The sequence below is a fragment of the Taurulus bubalis genome (genome assembly GCF_910589615.1).
Source record: "Taurulus bubalis genome assembly, chromosome: 5".
Lineage (NCBI taxonomy): Eukaryota > Metazoa > Chordata > Actinopteri > Perciformes > Cottidae > Taurulus > Taurulus bubalis.
Genome location: NC_136593.1, coordinates 16,308,674 through 16,335,507, shown reverse-complemented (window position 1 = coordinate 16,335,507; position 26,834 = coordinate 16,308,674). Strand labels below are relative to the sequence as shown.

Below are 26,834 nucleotides of genomic sequence, written 5' to 3'. Positions count from 1 at the left end.
ACCTGTCTTCAGGATACTGCCCTCAACCCAGTGCAGCACTTCCCCCTGCCCCTCTACACTCATTGCAGGCCACACCCACTCTAGTGCCCAGCTACAGCGCCAGCACTCCGATCTACAACTACCCTCCAGGGTGCTACCCCCAAGCCAGCCTGTCCTCCGGATACAGCCACCCGGGTGCCTCCTACCTGCCCCCTGGGATTAGTGCACCCACTCCTCTGGCCCCGAGGCCCACCATGGTGGGGGCCAGTTACAGCTACCCAACTCACAGCCTTGGAGGGAGCTCTGATGGAGGCGTGCCACTGAAACGCAAGGCCTTTGAGATGGCAGAGGATGGACAGGAGGGAGAAGCGGTGGAGGGATCCCGCTACAGAAAGTATGGCAACGGCCATGGAAACAGCCATAGCAAAGGGCACGGCAACGGTCAGGGCAATGGCTACGATATGGGCGGCTCGACCTCAGACCCACAGGTCTACAAATCTGGAAAGCCCATGATGTCACCCCCTTATGGTGGGGCAGGGGATTACAGCCCACCACCAGGCCTAGCAGGAGAGAGCGTGCCAGGGGAGCACGCCTTCCCTCAGCAACAGAGAATGTCTATGAAGATTCCGGCATCGCACACACGGTCCGAAGACCCCACTGCAGGGCGCTGAGAGCACTGGTCGGCATTTGAGAGGATTTGCTCACCCGTGGAAAACCAACCAGGGTTCTTGATCCAGACCGACTTGGGGGAACAAAATTGGATTGTCAATGAAAGGTTTAATTTCTTTTGAACAACAAGAGGGCACAAGACTGGTATTTATTGTGCATCTTTAACATTTTCATTATTCATGTTTTTCCAAAGATTCACAGGGGCATTTTGCCCTCTGAGGTTGAGGTAAGTCTTAGGGGTGAGGTTAAGGCATTCTCGACATAGATAGCGTTAAGACAGTCTAAACGTATGAGTGTCTGTTTCTCTCAGGATTATATTTATTCCCTTTGGCTACTGCGGCAGCAGCACTGCATCTGTAACGTTGCTGCTGTAAAAGTTGGTGCTTTGACTGCAATACGTTCTACCACACCACAAAAATCACTACCGACCAAAAAGTAAGGAAAGCAATAACTGAAATGGTGAGATCGCCATACTACTTCAGCACAATCACTGCTACTTTACACAGCTGACTCGAGAAATGAATGTTTCCCTGCTCATCCCTCGTTTTCCCCCTACCTTTACTCATTCTTGACTTTTTTCAGTTTCCTTAACCCCTTCTTTTCATGTTCTTTATCTAATTCTATCCCAGTGCTTCTTGTTCTCAACCCTTTTCATTGATGAACAACTTTTGGTTTTGTCCAGTTTATACATTACAAGCTGCTTATCAAATGATTACATAGCACACATGAAGCCACCCTTTTAAATTGCTTTGATGTCAAGAAAAAGTGGGGAACTAATCTAAGATTGTACGTTCATTTAAAAATGTATTTAGCATTCGTACCATGATAGAATAAGAGAATATTCCGATCGTCTTCAAAGCGTGTGGTTTACTTGTAGATGTTTGTTGATCATAAAACTAACGGGAAAGTATTTGAGAATAACGGTGCAGCTCACACAAGTTTCAAAATATTATAAGAAATAATTACGACACAAATCAACAGAACAACCAAAAAACTATGCTTAAGTCTGCATTCTGCTCAAATTCACTCAGAGTAAACTGTGTAAAGGTTCATACACCTGCTTGTTACTTCTGTTTGGATCCACAGCCCAGACTGTAAGGATAGCAATTTAAAAATTAAATTTTTTATGAATATCTATCTGCTTTTCTGCTATGGGATTTACTTTTTTTTTTAAAGATATGCATTCTCTTTACTTTTGCCTCTGAAAAGGATGATTTATAGTTGTGTTATTGAATACTCAGGAAGAATATTGTTACCTCAGAATGATGAAATAAGAATGTATGTTATTACCTTCGGGTGTTTGTAGGGAGCTTTATGGAGCGAGATGTAAACGGAGCCATGGCTTTTATTGAGAGCAAAACTTACTCTGAACACTGCAGGGACACAATGAACTTACAAGGCCTTGATACTAACAGTAGAAAACACCGCTTGAGGTTTTTGTACCAAGGCCTGAAATGTTGAATGTAATTCAGATATTTTTTTTAAAAGGACAATACATGCCATAATGTACATCAATGATGTTTTTAGATATATGAAACATATTTTCTTCATGTATAGATGTAATTCTCTTTTAGGTTTTGGTGGAAAAATGAATGACATGTTAAGTGTTAGTGTAGTTAGCAGAGGGGAAACAGTGTTTGTGGACAAACTGTCAAAATAAAGCACTCCTGATTAACAACTTTTGACATATCAAGACATACACATATTACAGTATATGCTCAATAGTAAGTATGTTTTTTAAATGTCTTAATAAAGTGTCCAATCTCCATTTTTCAATGTCAGTATTTTAAACCGCTTGACAGTGTCACCAATCAATCAGCTTGATTTGAGCTCAAACATGAATTGACACCATGAAGAAGGGAGAGGTTAAAAATGTATGTGCACTGTCAGAAAATATGTACAGTTACAACACCAAATCTTTTTTTCCAGAGTTGCAGCTTTGTTGCTACACTATGCCATCCCTACATGAGTTGTGCCATACAAATATTTCTTTTGCTGAATTAAACAAAACCAAACTCTTAACTAAAAGCATGCCCAGAGAGTGGATCCCTGTAATATAATGATTTAGGGTGTAATACAGCTTCAGCTTTAATCTGAACAAAGTATTTTAATTTGGAAATATAAGCACATTCGTAAAATTGAATTTACAAAAAAAATAACGAATCACACAAAGACTTAGCTTCAAATTATGCTGGATAAGAAAATACATATTAATAAAAAGGTGTGACACAAATAATAATGTACTCTTAGCCCCAGATTTTAAAAGTATTTAAGCGCTTAGCTACAACAATTAGATGCTCTTCAATGTCACACAAAGAACGGGAGCTACATTGACTTAAACACTGCAATTAAAGTATTTGCTGTCTCTTGGTGTAACTCTGATTCATTGAAGTAAGTGGAGTTGAATTTGTCCAACTGATGGAAAATGGCATTTCAGTGTTATCTTTGTAATCCAGTTGTACTTTTGTTGTATCTTGTACATTCTCTGTAACCATTTCTACCTCATTTTGAAGATATTGTACATGGAAATAATTATTTCATGTCATTTCACGTGCCAGTTTAAGGAGCAATGTTTCAAATTGTTTTGACCTGTTATAGTCTACCTCACTAAAGACTGTTGTGTCATGGAGATGAAGATATCACAACAACAAAAAAACTTGACTTTTTGTGTTTTTGTCTGAGAATGTTTGGGGTTTGAGTGTCGTTATCGTTCACTAATATATAATGTGACAAGAGCGTGACATTTGTTCCAAAAGGTTTTCTCTTTACAAATATAATAACCATGTTGAACTTCATATTGCAGCGTGATAATAACAAACCCACATTTTCAAGAGAGGTATTATTTTTGTTTTCAGGTGGACACTGTTCCACTAGTCTTTTCAACCAGTGATAATCCTGAGGTACTATATTTGAAGGGTCATTTAAATTCTTGGTTTGAACTGAAGGTTCTGGTTCTGGTCCATATAATTATGCCATTTTCTTAATACTTTCCTCTGAGGTTTCCCAGAAAGAGCCATGTAATTTGGCACTAATTATATTCAAACAGTACAATTATTTATTTTATTCAGTAAACAAGCAGATCAGCTGAATATAATTCAACAAATAAGAGGTATAGAGCTTTCTACAATAAATTAACCAACATACATTTCTACATGGATTTAAATGAAGCAGTTATTTAAAAAAAAGTATTCTGAAAAGCAACAACTGGGTTAAACTCATCTAGTTAAACTAATTTAACCATTCTCAGAACATTGTCCACTTTTCCTTACAATCTGTACAATGTGAAATTATTAAGAAATAATGGATCAATACAATCTAGTGTTCCCCAAATTTGTATTTCTTTTTATATTATATATATTATATGATTTATATCTATATATATATATATATATATATATATATATATATATATATATATATATATATATATAAAATTAATATCTTTAGCCCAAGTTGTACAACTGGTGAGGAATAAGAGCATCCGTATTGTGTTAGGACCCATTAGAAGCTCAAGAGAGTAGAATAAAGGGACAGGAAGAGCTGAGAAGATGCTGACCCTCTTCCCCTGGACACCACCCCCTATCCACAGTTTTATTGTCTGGAGGGCGGAGGGCATGCGCTTGTGTGTGACAGATGTCCGAAACTTTTGTCCATTCATCCAAAAGTAAATCTAGCCCTGCTGCAAAGTATTTTACATACCTGCTTTACATAAAACGTATCTTTAAGTATAATGATGATTAGCAACAACCTGAATTATATGCATCCTAAACTTATCCAAACCTTAAACCACCTTCCTGGCGCTGGCCGTAGGCATTTAACTAGTCATCCTTATTTAAACCTTTTGCTCAGCCAGACTCACTTCTCATTTGGAGCAAGCAGCTCAGAAAACCAGCAAAAAGTAACTGTGTTCAATGTAATTACTTATCTTTAAATGAAATTCATTCAACCTATGAAATCAATTATGGTCCCTCCGCCAAAATACGTTGTCTCTGCCTGTTTAACAATTACATAAATTTCTTCTCCAACTCATACCAACAACGGTCAGAAAACCAGAATAACAGTGACACCTACAGGGTTTTATTAGGAGGCACCCCATTGCATTTAATAACTGTGAAAATAATCAAGATCTTTGATCGACAACTAACAGGAATAGTGTTGCAAAGTCATTCACAAAGTGAAGAGAAATATAAATATGATTACACAAGCCTTTAATTAAGGACCTATTGATGGAGTATGAATGCATTTTACAAACGATCGGCAAAGACGTTGTTGAACACATTATAATTAAATGAATAAAACAGGACTTACTGCGTTTAGGCTTCCAGGCTCTGTTTGTCTTTACTTTTGCAGTTTAAGATGCTGTCTTTTGTGCCTTTACTGGATTTTCTCCTTGTCTCTTCTAGGCGAGGTTTAGGTCCACTTTAAAAAAAAGTGATGTATTTCCAAATAGGGCTCTTGGTTTCTAAAGGCCAGCACAGTTTGCACTGAAGGCGTGTGTACAAATAATGTATAAGGATAAAAAAAGCATTACACAAGTGGTATATTCTTAATATACTGTGGACTATGCACAATAATGCATGGCCATGGTCATTCATTCAGCCAACACTGTCACCCTGATGATTCAGGGTCTTACCCAGTCCTGATGCCGTCGTGGCTGCTCCACAGAACTCTTTCTTCAGGCAAAGGGGAAACATCGGCGTGTCTGCACTAGGCTAGTTGGTACTGCAAAGTCTGTAACACGCATAGTATTTGTTTCCATGTGTTCTTGAGTCAAATAAGGACACACTTAGGCAGAGGTGGAAGAAGTATTCAGATACTTGTATAGTATCAGCTAAATGTATTTGATGCATCAAAAGTAAAAGTGGTCGTTAAGCAAAGATAATGGTCCTTATCACTGTTATACTTTTATGTACACATTATTGGGGTACAATGACTCAAACATTCACCTGAATGCAAAATTATATTGTTATAGTTGGTCGAGGGTTGCTTATTTAATCTATGTTTATACCAGGGTAAAAAATGTACTATTTGTATTATTATCCACCTGCGAATGTGTCTGGTAGACTCCAAAATCTACACACGCATGCAAGCAGGTGCAGCGTAAACTTCTCTGTCCACCTGCAAACAGGAAGTGAATGTTCAAATTTCACCATCCAGCCAACAGATACATTTTTTTTTTTTGGCTGGTGAGTGAATATAGCAACCACTTATATTCTCCCAGCATTTGGCTGGTGGTTGGTAATAATCTCCAAGCCTGTTTTAAACGTTGAATACTGTTGGGTAGTTTAAGAACCATGTATCATATTTTAGAAGCTCATGTTGAATCTGAATCTGCAAAGTTACTTCTGTCAAATACAGAAGCTAATGGTGTAATTTAATGCACCTTATAGAAATGCTTGAGTACACATACTTCAAAACACTTAAGTACAAGTAAAGTAGGCTACAAGCACTTGAGCACTTTGTGTTCCACTTTTGTTGAAAGCAATCAATATCAAGAAAAGAATGACCTCATCCTCCCTTACATTTGTTGGCCATGCTATTTAAAAACATCTTTACAGCAGCGCATTTCGCAAGTGGTTTTAGTGGCAGACATAAACTCACATACTGTCAGATTTGAATGAGCTAAAATGTTCCTCTAGACTAGACCACGGGTACATTGAAACAATGCCTCTCTGTATTTGACCAGTGCTAGTCCTCATTACTCCCAGTAAATCATAATGGGACATAAGCAGCTCGCTCCTCTAAATCTGGCAACCATTAGCAAAGTTAGTATGGAGTGCTGAGCTGAAGCTAACACCAGATGATCTATGCCAATACCGACTTTTAGGTCTAGATTTAGCTCTGTAAACTTAACTTAATTTTTTTTTTTTTTTACAATATTACATTTTTAACATTCATTTCAAACCACTCCTGGCCAGTGAAGGTGACTGTACTTGTACTCGAATGTTGCTCAGAAACCGAACAGCTGGTGACCTGAGAGTAAAGTTATTCATTTTCTAATTATGTCCATTTATTTTTTTGAATTATTAAATTCCTGTTAGATTTAACATGTATTTTGACTAAAAGCACAACAGTAGACATTGAAATATTGGATAGAGTGGACCACTTTGAGGGGATTTTGAGCCCCAAAATATATCTAAGAAGGTTTACTGTATGTAAAATGTATTGTGTAAGACTAAGATACAAAATCCTGCATTAAACCTCTGTCATAATAATTTCAAAACATTTAACAATTAAGTACAGTCGAAGTGAATGGATGTAAAAATAATAATAAATAAAGTTGGATTCTCCGACCACAGGGTTAACAGACCACCACACCAGTAAGGAACTCACTACTTTCTGTCGACAAATATAAACTAACCTGTTAATCCTGTGGGAGTGACAAAGTTGTCTTGACTTATTTCCTTCAAGCTCCACTAGAGGGTGCTAGATAGCTGTAAGAAGTATTTTGAGGAACTTCACAGTCTGCTAGAGGGGTTACAGCAATAAAAACAGTAAATAAAGGCTGTGATCTCTGCATTTTCAGCAGCAGGGATGAATAACACAAATCCCAACCCTACAGGGCAGAGAGGGCCATGCTCTATGATGAATGGAGCAGTGGCGGCAAAGAAGGCTAAACAAGCAGCTTTTGATTCCAATTTTCCATTTAACCAATAGAAAACCAACCTATTTTTAGGCCCTTTCCTCAAAGATTGCATACCCAAACTAAAAAGGGTGTATCTCTGCAACCACTAGGGCTATTTGAATAAGTTGGGTGTTATAATAAAAGGTACACATTTGAGATTTTGTTCAGATGTGTAAATATCAGTTTATATTTTACTGGTTAAGAGTAAATGAAGATGACACATAGAAAAGAAAAAAAAGGTTTCAGGTACACCTTGAACAAAAGCACTTTCAGGATGATTATTTCTTTAAAATGATGCAGCAGTAAGGTCTAACTCTAACCCAATTGTACATTTTTTCATGTACCAAACCATATATTTCCCTTGTATATTACTTATGGTGTTCAATACATCCAAATGCAGTTTAGGGATTTTTTTTTCATAAAACAAGCTATGATTTACAGTTTTATATAACAATCGCTCAGTCAGGGGGGGATTGTTTTTTAAAAGAGTTACATTTCTTTCTCAGCTAGAAACTATGTTAGAACTGTTGAACTCAAGACAATGCCAGGCCCATTCCCTCATTCACCTCCTCTTTAAACAGTGTGTGAAACTGGGTCTACATGTGTATTTATATATATATATATATATATATATATATATATATATATATATATATATATATATATATATATATATATATATATATATATTTGATCTATATGCATATGTTATTCTTCTCATCTTCTATGGCGGAAATATAAAAACTATAAGTGAACAACCACAACCTCACCCAGATGCTTGATCACAACAATTCTGCAGGTTACGTGATATTGATCCCTTAAAGACAATCTCCCTCTCTCTGTATCCCTTACACACACTTCCTTCTCTCTGTCTCGCTCCCTCCCTCCCTCCCTCACACAAACTTCCTCAGACAGGCCAGCAGATTACACCAACGTCCTACTTAATCCATGTTCCACTACTGCAACCAAGTCCTGCTGTTCAGATGACTGCAAGGAGGAGAAAAAGACAAAGCATGTGTAGACTGCGGGATATATGTGCCATTTTGATAGAGAGCCACACATTTAGAAATATAGAGTATAAATAAATCAACAATTCTTACACATAAATAAAATAAATGTTTTATAATCATCTCAAATTTTCTTTAGAGCACTTGTAACGAACACTTGCATTTATCAATATTTTAGACCCCTATAATTAAACAGTGTAAGATACAGATATCAAACTGCACAAAATAATGTGATGCACCCCAAACGCATGCAGCACTGCAGGTAGGAGGTGAAGGATAAATCCAGAGCAACACACCAGCTTTCTACTGTGTGTGCCTGCGTTCATTGTTCTCATTTGCTTTTCATCTTCCTGCTGCAGCTTGCTTTCCCTCTGCCTGCTTGCTGTGGTTAAGGAGGGTGCTGTACAGTGCACGGTACAGTCTGAGCCTATTGGGAACATGCTGCTGACTCAGCCCAGGCCGCTGCATTCATCTATCTGCACTGCAGTGCTGTCTTTGCCTACTCCCCCTCCCTTCCCTGCTCCTTCCCTCATTCGGTGCGCCACCTTACACACGCACACACACAGAGGAGGGGGAAGAGAAGAAAGAAACACACATGCACATACACATTCTCTCTCTCTCTTTCTCTCTCACACACACTTGCTTTAATAGTCATTTGAGTGCTGTTGCACCATGACACACCCAACCACATCAACTCAAAAAGAGAGACAATGTGCTTGAGGCATTTCTGAACTATATTGTGTTATTGTTGCCAAACCTTTTGCTGCTCTGTCTCTGTCCCTTCCTGACCTGTGTAGCTTGCAGACATTGTATCTGCCATGTTTGCAATCTAAACAAGCAATTTTAGTGATTATTTCCAAAAAAAAAAAAAAAAAAACTTTTTCAGAGCGGCAATGTGTATCATATCACTTCAAAATCTTTAACAATTCAATTCCCAGTTATCACAGTGATGGAGGTGGTTAAACAGCAACAAAAACATAAATTGCCAGACATGATGGAACATATTCTGCACGATAAAGTGAGTCATATTTATTAACCAAAAACGACACCAGCCAGAGGTGTAACTGGAAGGCTGCTTTATTGTTTGGAAATAGATTCGTGCTCAAATGAAGATATTCTTTCACTGATTCTCATTTAATCGTCCCATGTGGTTGTGCAACACACGTCCTCTCTCTGACTGTATTAGTGGCAAGAGATAATGACAGTCAAAAGATTTTTTTTTTTCAGTTAGCCTATTTTCAGGAAAGAAAAGAAATTTATCTCAGTCATGCTACAAAAGAATGGCCTCATATACCGTAAACCAACATTTGGAAAATGAACAGAATGAAAAAACAGAAGGCAAGCTGTTCCCTTTACTAGCCCACAAGCTGGTAAACAGAACACACAGAGAGAGCACTTGTACAACATGACTCTACAAGATGTTAGTCCAGACAGTCTAATCTAGGTGGTGAGTTTTCAGTTTACAAGTTAATTTTGAACTCAATACATTGCTTCTATCGTGCTCCGTTTTGATTCACTCCCATGGGTTTTGAGATCCTCGTTGCTGATTTTATTGACAGACTAAATAGGAAGCTAAAAAGGCACGTGCCGTTAAGAGATATTGCACCATAAACAAACACACAGACAGTTAAGACAACTAACCCTTAAATCATTAGATATATCATATTGAAAGTGACAGCAAAATTAAAGATCAACTCCAAACTGCAGCAGTGTGTTAAGGGGAAACATGGAAGAGGGTTAGAGCAGAAACGAGCAAAAAATTGTCACACAAAATGAGCTGTGGCTCATACTGGGGCACACTGGTTAACCAGTGGTTGCCTGTTAAAGGCTATGAGTGTCTCTCTCTCTCTCTCTCTCTCTCTCTCTCTCTGTGTGTGTGTGTGTGTGTGTGTGTGTGTGTGTGTGTGTGTGTGTGTGTGTGTGTGTGTGTGTGTGTGTGTGTGTGTTTGTGTGTTTGTGTGTGTGTAAAAGTGCGTGTGAGTCTGTCCGTGTCTGTATTATCTTTGTATGTACAATATAGGAAACTAGGGGCAAGACATCTTCACACATGTACAAAAGGGTATGCTGGTAGTGCAATCCTCTCACCAAGGCAGGCTCCACAATTCCCAGCAAGCAGCCAGTACAACACCATGCATTGTACGCTGGTACCCAGTATGCAGAAGTCCTGGGCAGGCCAGAGTTTTGGTTATTCTCTGAACATACCACACAAAGAAAGAAGCACGATCAGTTACACTCTGTGGTTCTGGTATCACCTCAATGCAAGGAGTGGACAGGAGAGTATATATATATATATTATATACATATATAATACATATGTATATAATATGTAATATAGCTCTGTATGTATTGATTTATACAGTTTTAAATACAATTCTGCTTTTTTATATAGATTCTTTTAGCTTACTCCCCTCTTTTTTGTGAAAAGTGAATAAAAAAAATCTACTCCATCTAACAAATGTGTCACAGCCTAACAAGTGTGACAAGGGGTGTCAGCTGGAAGCCATTCTATTCACGGTTATTAATATTTAGTGTTAGATTAATAGCTGTAGTTTTTTAAGTAATCCTGTATTTACAAAAAACTACACATGCCGTTAAAATAAAATAATATATTACATTATTTATAGTTTCTTAGAAAGTCCATTCTTCGCTTTTGCAGTTTGTGCCGTATAGAACTGTCATTTTATTTTTTCCCCCGAATGTATGTATGTGTGACTATTTTGTAGGTTTCTTTCTGTAATACGCATCTGTATATTCATGGTGATCCAGGAGAAAATGGACGGCAGTTGCTTTTATGCTTATCATTCAGAGTTTTATTTGGTTCAAGGTAACACCCACACTGATTTTGGAGATCTCATGCAGCAACTGGACCATAGAACTTGAGAATGGATGAGGGAGTTATTCATAAACAGGACGTGACATCACTGCACAAAAGGAAGTGCAAAAACTGTGGTGTGGTGCTTAGGCTCACAGTACCATTAGAATGCATCCAGTGCTCTGTTGGTTATTTGGTATTTGTTATGCATTAGAGCAATATGATGAAAAAATGGCAAATGAGAGGCTCAGAGCACTCGTTGTTGTCCAATACTGAAATCTAGGGCCGACCCTCTGAGCACGCCACTTCTGCTTTGGAAAGAATAAAGTGTGCTGCTCAAACCAACATATCCCAATTCACTCTCATGACATCTCCTCACAGTGTTTCCTATATCTGTGATTGCTATCGGGGGTGTACATTATAATTTTGTTTATCGAAATTAATTGAGACCAGACTACAGTCCATAACGACTTATCCACGAATGTAATCTGCTATCAATATAAACGCTGCCCTTACAAGCGATCGAAATGTTGCTTTTTCACTGAGATGCTTCTAGCCCTATAAATCTAAGCGTCATAAGCAGGAAGCGCCAAACTTGCCCCTGATCGGGCGGCTGCCGAGTTGAGGCAGCCAGCCGAGATCATTGTCCACCAACATGGCATAAAACACAAAAGAGTAAAACGTGATTTCATAAATACTCCCATCACATTCACTTGCATTTTGTTGCAGAGCTCATAATAGTACATCTATAATATCTCCTGAGAAAAAGGGATGAATTTTTCAAGCATTGCATACATTTCTAGGGTCTCTCTGTCTAATAATGACAGTGAAAAAACTGAATGGGCAGGGCATACTTCACTCAATCCCACTCCATGGACAAAGGGCAACAAGGGATAACAAGGCAGATCTCTTTGGCTTCTCCACACACAATGTTCTCATCACTCATCTATCATTTTCTGTTTCTCATTAAAATAGGATACTACCAACGCCCGACAAATACGTTCCAGCACAAGACCGTTTCCCTCGACATCATCTTGGATGTGGCTTGTAAAAGTGTGTAAGTAAGACTAATTACCCAAAAAAGATGTAAATTCCATCAGAGAATGAATGGAAAAAAAACACATACATGTAAATAAGCTTCGTGACATCAAATGATATAATAATCAAAACTCTTCCCAGCCCTTCCAGAAAGGTCTAACCACCGATAGAGAAACATCAGAAATAGAAAGGAGTTTGCCATACCTGTGAAATCCCCACAAAACCACTTTATAACCAACAGTTGAACTTCCAAAATGCCCGCTCACACAAAACTAAAGGCAGATGGTATGAAACATTACATAGGTGCATACAAATTATAAATATAAGCATTTTAGTTTCGAAGTGTTGTGCCCTTGAAAACATTTCAGTCCAAATTAACAAACATTTCAGTGCCATGAAACACACAGACATCCGTTTCCACATCTTACACACTCAAAATCTCCAGAGCAGCAAACAAATTGTTTGGATTTCCCCTACTGATCCACTATGGTGGCATTATTCATCAGCATATTCCATTCTTCTGTCTATAGAGGCTACAATTTAAACATTTGAAATGTGTTGAGTAATGAGACAAAAATTCTGATCCATTTTAGATTATCAACCCCAATATCACTTATCTTTGTTAAACAAATTACTCTGAACTCTGATCTTTCAAATTTTGACAATGTCTCAATCTTACAGTCGAGCCACTGTTGTGGTCTGAGTATTAGTGTCTTGTGGACTATGATAATTCATGCAAGATTTCTGATCAAAACATGCCATCATGCAAGTCATTTCTATGCATTGAACAAGCACAATTATTTATGTATTTGTTTGGAAATCTTTCTGAGTAAATGTAAGCCCTTGGCCCGAGTTGACCCCATAATAAACAGACCCTTAACCAATTGGTGTGAAAGCCCATGTAAAAAAAGCGTTTTGATGTGGGTATAACAAAGATAAAATGAGTAGAAGAGTTAAGTGACATGGGCAAAATGTTGAATATTGTTCTTTTTTGTCTGTTTGCATTTTTGCTGCTCAAATGAACACTTTCTAGCTTTAATAAAACGGAAAAGTACTTCCAACGCTCTGTCAATTGTGTCTTTCACTCTCCAGTCATCCTTCGGTTTGCTCTTATAGAGTGAGTGTGTCATTTTTCTCCTCTATACATTTCAGTACCAAATGACACAGAAGCACTCATTGGCTGCTTTAAGCGGACAATTCTTCAGCATCAAGCAGCATCCTTGTTTTTCCTTCACAACACTGTCTTCCATAGGAATCCGTTACTCGCGTCCAGGCGCTGAATTCCTTTAGTGTTTTTTCACTGTACCTCTTGATGTAGAGTCACTTGTCTTATCTGTAGACCAGTGGTAAAGTGAGCAATCTGCCTTTCAGCAGAAGAAGACATTTCCTTGTCTGTTTTTCATTCCCTTTTGTTAAGATCAGTAGTCTAGATACAACAGTGTCACACAGTATGCTGATTATGTTTGGTTTGATTGAAGTTCAAGAGTCTTCAAGCTGTAACATACCAAGCTGCTTCCCTCTGCATCAATATAAGAATGAAGTCTGTAAACAAAAGTATTGAGTATTATTTTTTTCTGACTTGCAAATGAAATAATCTGTACATCTGTGTGGGTGAGTTTCCTCTCGCTTTGCTTGAAGTTACATTATTATAATTGTGTTGTTATTACTGGGATTATTATCCAACTCTTTAACATTTAGATTCCTTGATGTCTTTTTGGTTTCTTCCTTTCTCTTTCCTCCCTCCCTTGCCCTCATTGTCGTTGTCATCCTGTTTCTCCTTGTCAGGCTTGGTGACACTGTCATAAGAGGGCAGGGAGGCAGTTGAGGGAGTGCCCTCCTTCTTTTCTGGTTCCTGATTGTTCCCTCCATTCTCCACTTTGTTATTGACTGGTTTGCGCTTACAGCGGAAACCCCGCCTAGCCAGGTAAGAACGGTAGGCCCTTTGAATGATTCTGGATGACACATCCTCCTGCTTGCGCCGCAGAGTGGTGGTGATTGGCTCATAAGAGACCTTGGAGGGATTGGCGGCCACAAAACGCTCCTCCATTTGTTGCCTCAACATGTCCAACTCGCCACTGTCACCCAGTACACGCTTTGTAAAGGCAAACAGGATGTCCAGGCAGTGGATGCGGTCGCCACTCACCATAGGCATGTCCATGGCGATCAGTTCAACGGTGTTAGGCTTGGGGATTCGGAGTGGGTGTTCAAGTGCATCAGCAAAGTCAGAAAGCTTGGAATAGGTGATGAACTGGGACGCATCAGGGTCGAACTTCTCCCAAATCTCATAAAAGGTCTCAAAGTCGTCCTCACTGAGCGGGTCGGCACTCTCCTCTGTGGCCACACTGAAGTTCTCCAGGATGATGGCGATGTACATGTTGACCACAATAAGAAATGAAATGATGATGTACATAACAAAGAAGAAGATTCCCACAGAAGGGTTTCCACAGTTTCCTGTGGCGGGTGTGCCAGAATTCTCCAGTAAGGGGTCGCAGTCTGGATCGTAGTTGAGAATGGGCAGTAGCAGGCCATCCCAGCCAGCTGACGTCGTGATCATAAACAGGATGATCATACTGTTGCCGAAGGTCTCAAAGTTGTACATGTCATCAATTCCAGCCCCGTGTTTCACATAGCCAAAGTTGGACATGCCAAAGATGGAGAAAATGAACATAACAAGGAAAAGTAGTAGGCCAATGTTGAACAAGGCAGGAAGTGACATCATCAGGGCAAACAGTAGAGTTCTTATTCCTTTGGCTCCCTTGATGAGACGCAAGATTCTGCCGATACGAGCCAGACGAATCACCCTGAAGAGTGTTGGTGACACAAAGTACTTCTCAATGATGTCAGCCAGAAACATTCCTGAAGTTGAAAGGGAGCAAAAAGAGACACAGCATACATTTGGTTAAAATATCCGGGGTTGTATAACTGAATCACTTAATACACACTACCATGCCTACAAGCAAGAACAGCACATTCATAGTTTTGTGTGAAACAGGAGAACCAAAGAACAAACTATGAACTGTTAATATAGGCGATAGTTATTCTGTTTAAATGTTTCAATCAAAACTGTTCAGTGAAGTCTGTAGATAATCCAGAGTAATGGAGAACATTGTTTCTGGATAAACAAATTGCTGTTCATAGAGCCCAAAAACTGTAAATACATGTAATACATCCACAAGCAATATTGTCTGTTTAATAAGTATAATTAGGTGTAACATTTATATACAACTTGAAACATGTCCCTTAGACGCCATTCCTTTGGTAAAAAACTAACTTTATTTATTGTTAAGACATTTTTACTTATCTGTTTACTTTTTAGTTTTTTCTGTTTTGGAGTTACGTATATGTAGTTTATATTGTAAAGGGGGATCAGCAGAAAGTGAGAGATAGATATTTCAGAACTAAAATGAACTGCATGCCACTCAGGGAAAGTGGCTAAAGATCTTTCTCATTTTTGGGGAAGTGACCCTTGAAGCCATCTGTGTGTGCTTTACTCTTAAAGCCCATCATTATGGGCATGATGTGAGCTAATTCTAATCAAGCAGCCTCACACTTCTTTTGCCGTTCATAAATAACCCTTTTTAAATACTTGCCCACAATGGAAAGGATGACCACAACCACATCGAAGATGTTCCAGCCGTTCGTGAAGTAGTAGTGACGCAGTGCAAAGAGCTTCAATACAAACTCGCAAGTGAAGACCACAATGAAGATGAAGTTGACCCAGTAGAGCACAACCTCTGTGTCATCTGTCTGATCGTCTGTCTCCACCATCATGGTGACCATGTTGAGGCAGATGAGGATCATGATGGAGATGTCAAACACCTGCTGCGTCACAAAGTCAAATATAAAGCCCTGGAACATGTTCTGAGGAGAGAGAAAGGGAACAGAAGTGGAGTTATTTTCTTAATCTTTTAGAAATGTACAAATACAAACCTGTTTAAAAGTAAAGGTGAAGAAGAATGCAAAACAATATTTACCTGAGGCCTGGGTATTGGTTTTTGTGGCTTTTTTGACCCCAGCTTCTTCATGGCATTGTAATATTTCTTCTGCTCTTCCGTCATGAAGATGTCCTGACCTCCAAAGTGAAGGGACAAAAACAATTTGGTTACAATTTGAAAGGACTTTCATTCTACTACTTATCCAGATACAGTTAAAAGTTCCATGTGACTGTATTTTGAGAAGAGCAAAAAATGCTAATTGTATGTGTTTACAATGTTATGATTCTAAGCCCAAAGTAATAATTCAATATGCTTACTAATTGTTCGTAGACCATTCATCATTAAGTGTTGATTGTAAAAATAAATGTTATTCTCCGAACAGTAAACGTGAAGCTACCACCAGGGAACAGGTTGCTTAGCACAAAGACTGGAAGCAGTGAAATAGTGAGCCAGACTCTGTCGTTCCCTTGTTTGCAGTCTTTATGCTAAGCTACCTAGCAGAGCTTCCTATTTAATTGAAAGAAATGAAAGTGGTGTTGATCTTCTCATCTGACATCTAAAAAGTGAATAAGCATATTTTCCTAAACTATTCCTTCTAAATAAGTTACAAAGTAGCTTGTTGTCAGTAAGTGCAAGTGAGGAAAATAAATCTTATCTTTTTCTTTTGTTGGTTGAAGTTGTCAATGATGACACCAATGAAGAGGTTTAAGGTGAAGAACGAGCCAAAGATGATGAAGATGACAAAGTAGATGTACATGTACAAGTTGTCCTCGTAGATAGGCTGGTCCTCCACCTTTAAAGTGGCAAAAGAGAAAATGTGTACAAAACTGCACTACTACATGTTGATGTGAAAGTCTGACTTAAAAAATTGCAAAAAGATTACCCTTCTAGAATCTATTGCTGCATACATAATGTCCATCCAACCTTTAAACGTCGCCTGTTAAGTGGGTAGACATTGCGTGAGAAAACAAGTCAAACCTTCAGCAGAGAGAAACAAATGTGAAGTGACAAGTGAAAACGTTCTCACCACTTGCAGGAGTGCCAGGTATCCTGCTCCCACATTATCAAAATTGATTTTGACGTTTTTCCACCTGACTCCAGAAACGTTTGAATTAATGAGTGCAAAACACTCTGTTTTGTTGTTGACGACATCAGGCAAGAAGTTCTCTTCAGCTGTCTCATTGTAACAGTAGTAATACTTTCCAGCAAACAGATTGACGCCCATGATGCTGAAGATGAGCCAGAAGATGAGACACACTAGCAGCACATTCATGATGGAGGGAATTGCACCCACCAAGGCGTTCACCACAACCTGAAGAGAACAGCAAGAAAACAGAGCCGCTCTAACTTGGCAATCGCACTGCAAGGAGATGCTCACACATAATAATATCAACAGACATAATAGAAATGCACATTATTTCCCTCCACTAGAGGCTGTAGGTGTGTTATTTGGTTTATTGGCACAAGATGAAGCCCATCACAATAAAATAGTCATGGTTTGATGCACTTGTGATATTTTTAACAAGCCGGAGTAAGTTAGTTACCAGTGTACTCATGCAGATAAAGAATGCATGTGTGACACTTAAGTGCGCATTTAGTTATATAGTTTACTTATATAGTTTTTTTTATCCCTATTATATATCCATCACAATGTGTTGTGCAACATGACTAATAATACACTTGCTGATAAGTACATTTTTTATTCAACAAAAAAAAGAAGATATTGCTGAGTAACCCCAAACCATGACTTTGTGCAACTGCTATAGGGTTACAAAGTTGAGCATATGATTGTGAGTTTTATAAACTATTCTGCACTGAAGCAGTGTGTGTATGATGAGGATATAAAGCTATAAGCTTAAGGAGGACACCATATGAATGTGCATTTCCAAACACGGATGGTGCCATGGTAATAAAAAGCAAAATAAACCTTAATATGTGCAAGCAAACATCACATTTCAAAACTGTCTATGTTTTCTGCCTAATAATAAGGACACAGCATTAATATGATCAGTCAATATAGCTACTGCAAAATGATGTAATGAAAATCATGGTAATGACATTCACTGAGGAGTGGTGAGCAAGGATGGCGAGGGAGGGGTAGGGGGAGGGGTATGCAACCAGAAGTTTGTTGATCTTCCAGTGTGACGCCAAAGCCAAACTGTGATAAGATCAGATAACAGGAAACTTGAGGCAGAGCAACAGTCAAAAGGATGTGAGCTTGGGAACTAAAACAATTGTTTTTTTCTGCCCAGCAACAACCAGAGGCTGATCCAACCAATCACCCATTAAAATAATGATCAGAAAAATCAAACGATCATAGTAGAAGGAAAGTATGTCTTTCTCAGGGAAAACCCAATACAGAAATCCTCTAGGGGTTGCATGGTATCAACATAGTTGACGTAGAAACTTTACAAGTAATCAAGGATTAATCAAATGTGTGCATACTATAAAACTATCAAATAAACAAGCACACACTGTTTAATCGACCATATGAACAGATGTATACATCAATTTGTTGTCTATCACATGACAACTGAGCTCTGTGGCATAGAAACACTTTGACAGGCTCAGATTAGATAACATCAGTCTTCATTTACCGTACCGTGTTTGGCGATTCGGTTTCATGTGATGGTTCATACCAACCTCTGGTTGTTCTCTCACCTAGTACTGAACACGTCAGAGCTGAGATAATTAGCATAAAGTGATGCATCATTCAGGTCATAATCCCTGTTATGGTGGAGTGTTTCATAAGACATGGGACAGATTTTAAGGTGTTTTATTAATATTTCCAATGGATAAATTACTGCAAATTGCCAGAACATAGTACTAAATTCATAAAATATGAAATGAAATATGATAAATCAAATCAGATGTATTGTGGTCATCTGAGATGATCTGCATCCATGCAAAAAGCTTCTAATTAATAAAAGCTTTTACCTAAAAAAATTTCCCTTTAGTGACATTTTTTTTTAATTCTGTTTTGCCATCTCAAGCATGCGTTGATGCTTTTATTTAAATCGGCATGCAGAAGGACCAGCTGTCTGGTATCTTAAGTCTTACCCTCATCCCTTCAAAACGTGACAGGGCCCTGAGGGGTCTCAAGGCCCTCAGTGTCCTGAGTGATTTAATCGGGCCTAGATCGGAGTAGCCCAACGCATTAGCTATAAGGCTGACTATAGACACCTACACAGATAGGGACAGAAGGAGAGGAGGAGACAAGGGGAAAGGAAGAGAGGACCCACATAGTTAGAGGGATAAAGAGAGAAAGGTGGGCCCTATATATACTGTAAAGATGGCTGAATGGTTATATACAGATATATATAAGTACATATATAATTGTTATATGTGTAAGTATATGTATCTACATATTGTTAAACAGGGGTTACTACAATAGACAAAGGTCAAGAAAGTGTACATGACCCAAGTTTTCTTTTTTATGTGTTTGTTTGCTTATGTTTGTGTTTGGTTTAGATTGGCAAGCCAGTCTAGCTTGATAGCCAGCTTAACAGCACAGTAAGCACACCTGGAAAGAAACTTGTGGTTGACACAGTGAGAGGGAGAGAAGATAAAGAGTCAAACAAAGGGAAAAATTAGAGGAGAGATGTATTCACAAACACTAAATCAATGTGACACAATAAGATAGACACAGTACACAGTACAAAACAGTACAGTTTCCACACCAGAGAGCATCTTACTGAGAGAGGGGGAGAGAAAACGCAGAAGGTTGAGGACAACTTTCAGGGTTAGAAGAGAGAGGATAACCTGTGAAAGTACAAGTCCCAACACAGCACACAAACCTTACCCTAGACCCTCAAACACCGACCCCTCAGGCCCTCTCGACAGCTGCACAATGTCTCTCTTAACTTAAAGAGAGACACAGTTATAGGCACCTGCTGTGACAGAGAGGACAGGTCAATATTAGGGTAGAGATGGAAAGTCAGGATCAGATATCTGCACAACACAAGGGCCAATTAACTGTAGAATACATTGAGTTTTCTGCACATTTGAGGTTTTCTATTGGAGAATGAAGAAGGGGTTTGACAAGAACTGGATACAAAGGCATAACCTGGAGAACCTGACTCATCTCTCCTCAATCACAAGCCATATCTACAAATTAGGCTTTTTACAATAAACGGGAGAAATAAGATGCTGTCTGTATTTCTATTTCAGAAGACAGAAGCCATCTCACACAGGTTGAAGGTTACTTTATGTCCTATTATTTCTCACTTTTTTTAAACCAAGCTTGATTTTTTTATCAAGCTGCTGGTGCGCGATGTAATTTTTAAATAATAAATAACAATTCAGTACATTTGTACAGCTTACTTGGGACTGAAGAAGTCAGATCCCTAGTATCACAGATTTCTGTGAAGGTTTATATTCATTCATCACATTAATGGTCTCCTGAGGATGAATCCAGACGTTTTTGAGAAATATAACTTTTTGGTCATTTACAAAGATAGTTATTTTTATGTCTAAATGTTCGCATGAAGTCACATGAATAATAAAGTCAAATTAATTTAAATGATCAGTTACGTTTAGATATCACATCCTCAGGGAGAGACAAACATGTTTTGAAACTGTTAGCTAGCTAACGTTCTCTCGGATGCACAGAAGGGATCGTTTTTTGCAAAAGTGATGTAGGAAATAACCCTGCATCATTAGAAGCTCCAATGTGTTTCATTAGAAAATCTGACATTGAATACATGAAATTTGGATTCATAATTTATTTTGGTCATGACAGCTGACAGTGGCCTATTTAAAGCCCAGTTTACTTTTTCTCCTATTTATTTTCTAATGTTATGTGTTTTTTCTTGTATATTTGTGAAGGGGGTCATGAACCCCTGCTTTATTGCTTCTAGGAACCCAAAATTGTCACTTGCTCTCAACAAATACAAACTCTACCGGAGAGTTGTGATACAATTTACTGAGCACATTCACACTCCCGAAAGGATACACATTCTCCATTTTGGATGTATCATGAGCGTTCCTGTTGTGCTGCCACCATCCGGTCAACCACACAATCTCATACTAACTGCTGGATTTTCATTCTATTTTCTGAACACACGCTCGGTTGGGATAAACCACTTTTAAATGTAATGACCCAAAGTCATTTCTTCAGTGGTTGTGGGCAAGTATGTCCTATGTGTGAAAACACACACTTGATGCACTTTTTTCCTAGTTAGTCCACTTAGGGCCAGTTCACCCCACAATTCATCATGGTTTACTGCACAATACCAGTCCAGTTTTTACTGGTAATGTGCCTTTAAGATTGTTTTAGGACAGGCAACAATCAGCAGAAACGAAGAAGTAGAAGTTTGCAACATGCTGGACATTTTTCATGTCCAAATACTGCACAATTATGGTAGAAACTCCAGGGTTCATCACTGCTCATCACTTAGAACGGCCAATATATTCTTCATATTGAGACTAATGTTGAATAATTTACATTGCAAGAATAAATATTAAATAGACTACTATCCTTTTGTCAATATTTTTTTGGGAGGAATGTAAAAATGTTATTGGACATAAACCATTCACAATAAAATGTCTCTTTTATGAATAGCAACCTACTTGCTTTAAGAGATCACTTGTTTTTTATTTTTATTAATTGCATTACTCCTCTCAGCTCCTGTGAGTTGTTTTACTGTCATCTAAATGTAACCATAATACTGTATGGTATATCCTACTTATTGGTTCACCTTGTGGACATAAAAACACAAACGCATCTGAGCTTAATTGAGCTATGTATTAGTGAAAGCCACAGGATGTCTTCTTTCATCAAGCGTGAGCTCTGATAAACTCCCTCGCTTGTGGTCTTAACCGGCACTGTGGAACTGTGGGAGTCACAGGAAACACATCACACAAGTAGGCACTTGGCAACTCCGAAATACCGCAAGTGTGGGTATTGGTACAGACCAAAAGACAAGTTCAGGAAACCATCAGGAAGCATAACATACATTAGTGCATCCTTATCATGTGACAAAGAATGTTAATATTGAATCCCGGACAGACTGGCGCCTCACAGTCAAGGAAAAATGGAAAATTGGTAGTCCAGGGATAATGGACGACTTACCAACAGATACATGACTTGGCACAACATAAATCATATCATCAAATACATGTAAAAGGGTTAGTACAACAATACAAAAATTCTCAGATTAAATTAAATATTATGAGGAAAGAATATGAATTATAAGAAAAAAAGCTAGAGGTTGTTTTTGAAATTGTTCACTAGTTTTCTAGGGAAACTGTATATTAAAAAAAACGATTTACACATTGTTAGGTCTTGCATGATACATGGTAGCAACCATCACTTATTCACTGCTCTTTAATTTTTGCATGGTGGCATAATTTGAGTACACTATATAGTATGGCACACTTATTTTCACTTGGGAATTCAGACTATACTACAAAATTGCATACAAAATAGTGGGCTATGCTGTATACTCAAAAGGATCTGGATTTAAATCATTTTCCCATGTGCCTAGTCTTCTTCAGTCTATGGCGATACCAAAACATTTAAAGACACCATAAAATTACGCCTTTAAGTTTCTGGGAAAGTGTGACTTTCAAGAAAATGGAATTGTGCACTGGTACGTGTGAACATACAATCCCGCCCTGGTGCGCAACAACTGCCTCTCTATATTTGGCTTACTTTTACATTTAACTTGTGCTGTTTTATGTCCCACCTTAACTTCCTGTTTCAACGGAAAATGCGTCACATTAAAGGCACAGTCAGACAGAACATGGCAAAGCTGACAGGCACCAGTAACACCTCCCACAATCAGCTGATTGTGGAAAGATCAATCATGCTGTCAATCCAAATGCAGGTCAATGCCTGCTACTGTAGTTAGTTTTACAAATTACACAAATCATTACAAAAGCTACGTCTAAAGTGAGCTTTACGTCAGCAGCTGTATTTAATGAGCATCACACTTGATTGGTTACCGTACCATGATTTTCTACAATTTGCTTAGCTTGCCAAGGTCGATCTGGCTGTAATTTAAGGAATCAAGGACCCCATTTCATGTGGCCTTAAAGCATACCAAGTAATGTGCATTTTCCTTTTACAAATATAGACAAAGAAAGCAATTCAAGGGAGAGACTCTTCACACACAAATGACAGTAAAGGACAAACCCTATGTGCTCAATAGTGGCTGTCAGTTGGGAAAACAATGAATGACTCAGCAGTCCAGCACTAGACAGGAGCTCTGAAATCCACCAGGGTCTTTAGATATTACTGTCATGGCTGCTGTGTTCATGTTATGGGTTCCAAAATTTAAAGCGGCACCCTGGAAATGGAAGACTATAAAACTGACATGGAACGCTATGAGGAAAACATAGCCCTCTTATCAATTTACCAGTAATATCACATTATATTTCCCCTTTTTCTGTGGGCACTAATGTACACTATACTGACTCAATACCAATGCCCCCCATTTTCAACTGTAACATTTCAAGTTGAATCAATATCTAAATTGTTTTGTTGCACTACTAGTTTAGGATACAATAAAATGGTTTGCAAGTGTACTTACATCCACAATGAAGAAGTCTAGCCAACACCAGGCGTTAGTGAAGTACTTGACGAAGCCGTAGGCCACCCATTTCAGCAACATCTCCAGGATGAAGATATAGGTGAAAACCCGATCAGCATACTCCAGAATGATCTTCACTGTTTTCCTCTGTTCAATGTAAACGTCTTCAAAAGCCTAAAGAGCAGCACAGAGTCTTTTCAGCATTGATACATTACACAAGTTGATGTTTGCGAATGAGTAAACTGTGGTAAGTCACACCTTGATGTTTGATTTGTACTAAACTGATGATCAAAAGCAGCTGATAAACGTTGTTTACCTTTTCATATAAATAGTTGATTACATAGTCAAAGAAAACTTGTTGAAATAAATGTTCATCAAGTCAAACTAGACTGATCATTCCCACAGCTCTTCCATTCTTCATTGCCTGTACCCATACTTCCCCACATAAGTGTTTTGATTTGGCCACAGGCCTTCCTCCTACAGAAAGCTGCGAACCTAAGCTAGATTCTGCTGGTTGAAAGGTTGGTGCATTACAGCACTTTGCTGTCCATTAGCAACAATCATATCAAGAGCAATTGCAGAAGAAAAGCAGAGATAATCTTTCTCCTGCACATCCATATGAGGTTCTCTTTCTACAAATGAATGCCACAATCTTGTTTTATTCATTCTGTGGATTTTGTTATCTCCTAAATGTATCATACTTTTGTACTGAGTAACTTTACTTTTATATGCGCTTCATAATAGTAATAATTAGAAGCACTAGTAGTGGAATTAGTATGATGTTTATGAGTGGATACAAAAATAGAAACACACGTGTGCATTTGTGCTCCTACCAGGGCTCCACTGCTGAGCAGGATCATGAAGATGATGAGGGTTTCAAACCAGTTGTGTTCTACAATCAGGTAGCAGGTCTTCCTCAAGAACCACCAGTGTTTCCCCCAGCCGTGAGTGATGGGAACATCACAGCACTGGTATTTGGCCACACACTCTGTTTGACAGATAAAAACATAACAGCTGATATAAACAGAAAAGACGGACGCATTATACTACCAAGGACACAATGCAAAATGTGTCACAATGGCATTAATATAGTATGTACAATCTTAATAATTATTGTTGTCTGTTCATTGTTATTATTTAGCACAAACTCAGATAATAAACACCACCTACCATCTGTCCAGCAGGCTGCTGGGTCAACATACTCCTCCACTACATCCACCACTGCAACCTCCTCCACATCAGGCTTGATGTCTATCGTACTGCCCTCAGACGAACTGGTGTCATCAAGCTACGACAAACAGAGGATCAAAGAGACCAGTTCAACCTCTGATTTTCTCTCTGAACATTACAGGCTCAGCAGTGAGTTGCTGAAAGCATATGGACACGGCCCAGTGCCAGTATAGCCATTACATTAATGCCCCTTTGGGTTTATATGCATGTCATGATTTATTGCTGGAGGTATACATGTTGTCGCCATGTAGTGTAGCCCTGTCTGCCTCTGCCACTGCCTATTCTGCAGAGTTATTAACAAATTCAGAAGGAAGTAATTAAACTTGACCAGTGATTGATTGCGCTGGTAATGATGGTCATAGTTATACATGCATGAATATATATCCTTCGGTGATGAAGGATTAATTTATTTATGATGAAAGAATCAAACGTTGTTAAATGTTTGTATGAGTCAAACAAAAGAGTCAGTTCAGTACACAATTTTGTTTCCCTGTTGTGATGAAAAATACAAGTAGATCTTTGGATTGCATATTAGTGCTTTCTTAATGTGTTCAAATAAGGATTGCTCTGAATATGAATTACAGAGTTGTAAGGTATATTAAAAAGGAATGTGAAATTCTCATTTTTAGACAATAAAACAATGGCTGGATGAAATTCCCCTGTACCAATAAATCATGTCATACTGTATATTGATGACAGGTCAAGGTGAGGCAGGGCAAACTACTGAAACACCATCATAACAGCAGCCTTATTGCAATACAGTAAACACAAACACATGCAGCCAATTAAATTTCCTCGAGAATGATACTGCACTTTATAATCTTAAATCAGCAAAGGACTACATTCACACTGCTCCTTCTCTCTTCTAATGCTCTCTACCAAACAGCCGGATGGATCCCTGCTTTTCTGATTGGCTGTTAGCAGCGCTGCCTGTGTCTACTCCCTGCAGTGTACCCCGTGGCTGGCTGTAGTGCAGGGAAGATTGTTGTGTGGTTGGTTGAGGTGAGCCCTGTGGAATATGGACCTGGTGCAGGTACAGTAGTGATGCTGCTACATTATCTATTTTCCTCCTACTACAAACCAGGTCAAGGTGACCCACGCAGCAGACTTCTGTACACGCTTTGGGTCTGGCTAACCCTTCTTATTATACAGTAGACAGTATGTTTCACTGTCTGCTGTCTCGTCAGGACTTTGTCTCCGTCTGTCTGTAGTGTCAGCACTCAGGCTCAGTGTTACAGCTCTTATGTCTAAATGGATGTTCTGAAATGTCAAGTAAACTAAATGACTTCAGTGTGGCAGCTCAGACCAGTTCTGCTTAATGGATCAAAAGATGCCACATGGGCATAAACCTCAACAAACACAGACATTTATCCTCTGACTTATTACATCACTGTATATTACATGATTAAGTCACCTTTTTTATAATACTATATTGTGGTATTTGTTTAGACAATGTTAAGATTCAAATTTAGTAACTACATTTCTAAACTTGTAAATAATGTATTAAATACACATAATATCTCTCTCCCTCCTTCAAGTCATAATTTGCTCAAACAATCATCAAACTTTTAAGCAATGACCATGCAATGTCCGTTCTCATGCTCTTACCAGTCCTTCTTACTTACATCTTTACTGTTCTCCACATCCGATTCACTGCTGAAGTCTTCCGTGTTAAGGTTTTCAAAGTCTGACTCGCCAACAGCGATAGGAACACAGACAGTCAGGTTGGGGTTATGAATGAAGGACATGTAGTCCTCATCAATCATATACTTTCCCACACTGCTCCCAATGCCGCTGGTTGTGCCATTGCCATTTTTAGCATAGTCCAGCTCACGGTTGATGTCTGTGTGGTTTGCGATGCAGTTAAGCTTCTTCTCGTACATGTCATCCAGAGGCTTCTGTTCATCCTCTTCAGGCTGTTTGCCAGAGCAAGAAAATAGAACAAACAACAAAAGGTTACTAGAAAATAAGAATAATATCATAGAACTCTGAATAAAACAAACA

The 26,834-nt window shown here is 38.6% G+C and overlaps 1 protein-coding gene across 4 annotated transcripts in view; it reads right to left on the bottom strand.

Annotated features, from left to right (window-relative positions):
• Nucleotides 1-13,817: 13,817 nt before the first annotated feature.
• Nucleotides 13,818-26,834, bottom strand: part of scn8ab (sodium channel, voltage gated, type VIII, alpha subunit b) — a gene marked incomplete at both ends in the record, with an annotated part of 37,641 nt that continues 24,624 nt past the window's right edge. For all 4 annotated transcript variants that reach the window (XM_079218363.1, XM_079218362.1, XM_079218365.1 and 1 more), the window contains 11 exons: nucleotides 13,818-14,986; nucleotides 15,721-15,991; nucleotides 16,105-16,209; nucleotides 16,721-16,858; nucleotides 16,949-17,002; nucleotides 17,093-17,377; nucleotides 19,126-19,248; nucleotides 23,601-23,774; nucleotides 24,434-24,588; nucleotides 24,771-24,888; nucleotides 26,456-26,746. In XM_079218363.1, coding sequence (XP_079074489.1) covers nucleotides 13,818-14,986; nucleotides 15,721-15,991; nucleotides 16,105-16,209; nucleotides 16,721-16,858; nucleotides 16,949-17,002; nucleotides 17,093-17,377; nucleotides 19,126-19,248; nucleotides 23,601-23,774; nucleotides 24,434-24,588; nucleotides 24,771-24,888; nucleotides 26,456-26,746 — 2,883 coding nt within the window. The remainder of the gene's footprint in view (nucleotides 14,987-15,720; nucleotides 15,992-16,104; nucleotides 16,210-16,720; nucleotides 16,859-16,948; nucleotides 17,003-17,092; nucleotides 17,378-19,125; nucleotides 19,249-23,600; nucleotides 23,775-24,433; nucleotides 24,589-24,770; nucleotides 24,889-26,455; nucleotides 26,747-26,834) is intronic.